We start from the raw sequence: 4,048 nt of genomic DNA, 5'->3' as shown, positions 1-4,048 counted from the left end.
CACACACACACACACACACACACACACACACACACACACACACACACACACACACACACACACATATATAAAATCTCGCACGTAAACACTTCTACGAAATTATATATACATATAAACATAGACATAAATTCGACTCACATATTGAGATCTTAAACAGAGATAAAAAACATGATCAAATAATTAATTAGGATATGATAGGATTAGTTAGAATGAATTCAACTCTCGAATTTTATTACGTCTTCCTAAATTAATATTTTCTTTTCTTCAGAATGCGCGGAAAACGCGGAGGCTGTTTACGGTTTCGTATTGCCACCTACACCTACAGTGTACCGGAAACCTATCAACACATCATTATGCGCCCTGAAAACACGCAAACTAATCGTCGGTGGTAAGAAAGCCGAAGCGAAAGAATTTCCGCACATGGCGGCCGTTGGTTTCGACGGTTCTGATACAATCTTATGGCTTTGCGGCGGTACCTTAATTTCCAAGAAAATTGTTTTGACAGCAGCGCACTGTCTTTGGACAGCAGACTGGTAAATTTTGCCTTTCTTCATCTTTCATCTGATACTTAGAAAATTAATGAATAAAACCAAGATTACTTTTATAGTATTCTAAAACAAAAATTAATGGCTTTCTTATCATTATAACTGTAATTTTTGTTCTCAATTATAAATTTGATTGATTTGAAATCTATATTTTTGTGAGATGTTAAGATTACTTTTATAAATAATTTTGAGATTATAAAAGAAACGAAGCTTTCGGGATAAGATTAAATAATATATTAAAATAATATATTAAAATAAAATTGAGATACTTAGATTAGATTTATTTATTTTTAATATGCTTTTAAATACTCTATTTCAGATATATACCATATATTTATCATTCATATTTATCATCAAAATATTTAACATTGATAAAAAATTACAATAAGGAATACACATTCAAAATTTTATACTGAAAAATAAAATTTCCTGAATCTAATATTTTCTTGAGTAATATTAACAAGCGAATGTTTCCAAATGTAAGTCTCGTAATAACATAATAACGTCAAACTTTACAGATTTATTCTTTAGGAAAACTGGAAAGTGAATTTCAACATTAGTAAGCCCTATTTTTGCGGTATAAACAAAAAAATCAAGTATGTCCAAATTTTTACCGACTATTGACTATGTTTCTTTGTCAATTTTTGCTTGTTAACAAAATGTAATTTTTCTGATTGTATTAATATTGCGAAATTTGTAACTTACACTGATGAAAATGGTGACAGACATACATTTTAAATATTTCGCTCCAATTGTAGGTACTGAAAATGTATAGTTCATATAATATATACACATTATAGATTTTCAGTGATACTCACATTGGAACATGTAAGAATCATTTCTGATAAATTACTTACAATAAATTAAATAAGAAAAATTAAATAATAAAATAATAAGTTATGAATTAAATTGCAAGTATTTAATAAAATTTAATTTAACAAGCAAATACTGAAAACAAAAAAAAATATTTATCTTTTTCAATTATCAAAAATTTTAAATAATGAACGTTATCCATCCTGTATCACGTGGAGAAATCACTATTATTACAGCACTTATATCTACAGTAAATATGTACTAAACATATATTGATTTAAATATTTTTAGATTTTAGATATTTGATTTAAATGTTACTCTTTCCTTTTTGAATAAATATTTATTTAAAAAATGTTTATTTAGTACTATTCAAGAAAATATTATGTAGAAAATTCTTTTTTCAGTGTAAAAGGTCTCTTGAAAAGCTCAAGTTTATTCTATCATTGTTGGAAATAAAAAAAATTTTATTTTTTTCATTGCACTAACTTATTTATTTATTAACGCATTTCGGCAAGTGTTAATAAATAATTATTATAATAAATTTTATTTACTTCAAAAAGGGGAAACGCAAAATGGGTGCGGCTCGGTGATCTGAATCTCGTACAATCTAATGACAATGCGAAGCCACAGACCATTGCAATAAAGGAAAGAATAAGACATCCTGACTATAAACGTCCGTCGGAATATCATGACATAGCTATACTGCGTCTGGCGAAAGATGCTGTCTACGATGCATATGTCAGACCGGCATGTCTTCCAGTTGATTGGCCTGATGTGGGTCAAAATAATAAGGCAGTTGCCACAGGATGGGGTCTAGTCGATTGGGGTAAGATCGTAAAGAAAGAAATATAATGATTAGAACGGACTCTCTATATTTAAAATTATATTGAGTAAATTTCAAGATTAATGAGAGTCAGCGTCTCTCATTAGCCTTGAAATTTACTTATTATTATCGTAAAGAAAGGAATCTAGCCGTCAAATTTTCAAAACTGAATTACTAAAATTAATTACTATAAGATTTGTATAAGGATATAACGTGATCTAATTATAAACAAGAAAATATTTTATTTTTATACGTACATATGCATAAAAAATTAATAAGTGTACGTGGCTTATTCTTCAGCTGATGACGAAGGTTCGGATAATCTATTGAAGGTAACACTCCGTTTGGTCCCTCATGAGAATTGCAACGCGAGTTTCTTTGATGGCGGAAGTTCCGTGGAGCTCGCATTAGGGATTGTCAATGATTGGCAGATATGTGCGGGAGAAGTCGGAAAAGATACTTGCCAGGTAATATACATTTGTAATACCTAGAAAGTTTTCATTGCTTTCCGAATAAAAATTTAATTTTAATGCGAGCTTCTTAGAATAATTTTTGTAACTATTAATATTAGTTAATCCAATCATGTCGCAACTTACGTTTGCTTCTTTCCAGCACTCATTTATCTAATGAGAAATCAAAAAATTCAATAGTTTCAACTGAAAAACAAGACATTGCTTATTGTATATTTTTATAACAGAAACATTTACAATTTGAAGCGAAGTAATCGAATACAATTGTTTATTCAAGGGTGACAGCGGAGGACCACTTGCCGTTTTTAACACGGACCATAATTGCACGTACACCATAATTGGGGTTACTAGTCTCGGACGACTCTGCGGCAGCATCATACCTGGCGTGTATACCCGAGTGTATCATTACGTTCCTTGGATAGAGAGAACTGCTTGGCCGGAATATTTTTATTAACATCTCTCATTACACCTTTAATTTAAATGTATCTATTATTTTAATATTAAATACATTTTGCAGGACTAGAGAATAATATATTCGCTTCCATTCGTACTAATCTCCTTTTTTACTACGTCTGATATTGTACGTATGATATTGCTGCATCAAATATAGGTACATATTGAAGAAATTTAAGATTTAATTCTTCATGAAAAGATAAAATTTACAGTAGAGGTGAACACGAATAATAGTATAAATTTTTTTATATGTTAAATTGATGGTCGACGATGTAAAAAAAAAATATATATATATATATATATATATGTCTGATATTTAAAAAATCAACTAAAAAAAGTTTTGGAAGAGATATTTAAATTTCCAATCAAATCATCCTATGAAACATAAAAAGGGTATCATTATTGATCTTAATAGAATTTTGTTCCTTTCACATCCTTGCTTCTATCAAAATTTAGAAATTATTTTTTTAACTGTAAACTATTGGATTAAATCTTGCACCACAAAAATATAATAATTTTAAAGAAAGCCTAATTCCTAATGAGAATGATAAATATTTTTTACAGTTCCATGTATAAAAACATCTTTGAAAAAGTGGTCTTTATGCTTTTTATTTTTTGATTGTTTCTTTATTCAAGATCATTAGTTAGTTCATTTGTTTCAATATATTCCTTTTTATATGACACAACAATTCATTCATTTCTAAACTTATATTGAAAATCCGATCTTAGCAGTATACAGGATCCATCTTGTTTAAGACAAAAATGTTTTAGAAGTTGCTGAGTTAGGAGAAAGAAGATGATCTTGGCTTTAAGAAGCTATCAGATCAAGATTATTAAAAAATTTTTTAATCCTTACTTTTATATTCATAATTGTTTCAAGAACTATTCAAAATTATAATAAAATATTTTTTTATTAAGTACTTAGTAATATTGAGCTATTTTTC

The 4,048-nt window shown here is 28.5% G+C and overlaps 1 protein-coding gene across 1 annotated transcript in view; it reads left to right on the top strand.

The window, feature by feature from the left end:
• LOC108694796 (serine protease persephone-like) overlaps positions 1-3,170 on the top strand; it is a 7,261-nt gene extending 4,091 nt beyond the window's left edge. The window contains exons 3-6 of the mRNA XM_018204461.1: positions 269-533; positions 1,919-2,184; positions 2,482-2,648; positions 2,929-3,170. Coding sequence (XP_018059950.1) covers positions 269-533; positions 1,919-2,184; positions 2,482-2,648; positions 2,929-3,105 — 875 coding nt within the window. The 3' untranslated portion in view covers positions 3,106-3,170. The remainder of the gene's footprint in view (positions 1-268; positions 534-1,918; positions 2,185-2,481; positions 2,649-2,928) is intronic.
• Positions 3,171-4,048: the final 878 nt, after the last annotated feature.

This window comes from Atta colombica, unplaced genomic scaffold (genome assembly GCF_001594045.1).
Source record: "Atta colombica isolate Treedump-2 unplaced genomic scaffold, Acol1.0 scaffold125, whole genome shotgun sequence".
Lineage (NCBI taxonomy): Eukaryota > Metazoa > Arthropoda > Insecta > Hymenoptera > Formicidae > Atta > Atta colombica.
This window is presented reverse-complemented; position numbering and strand designations above follow the sequence as displayed.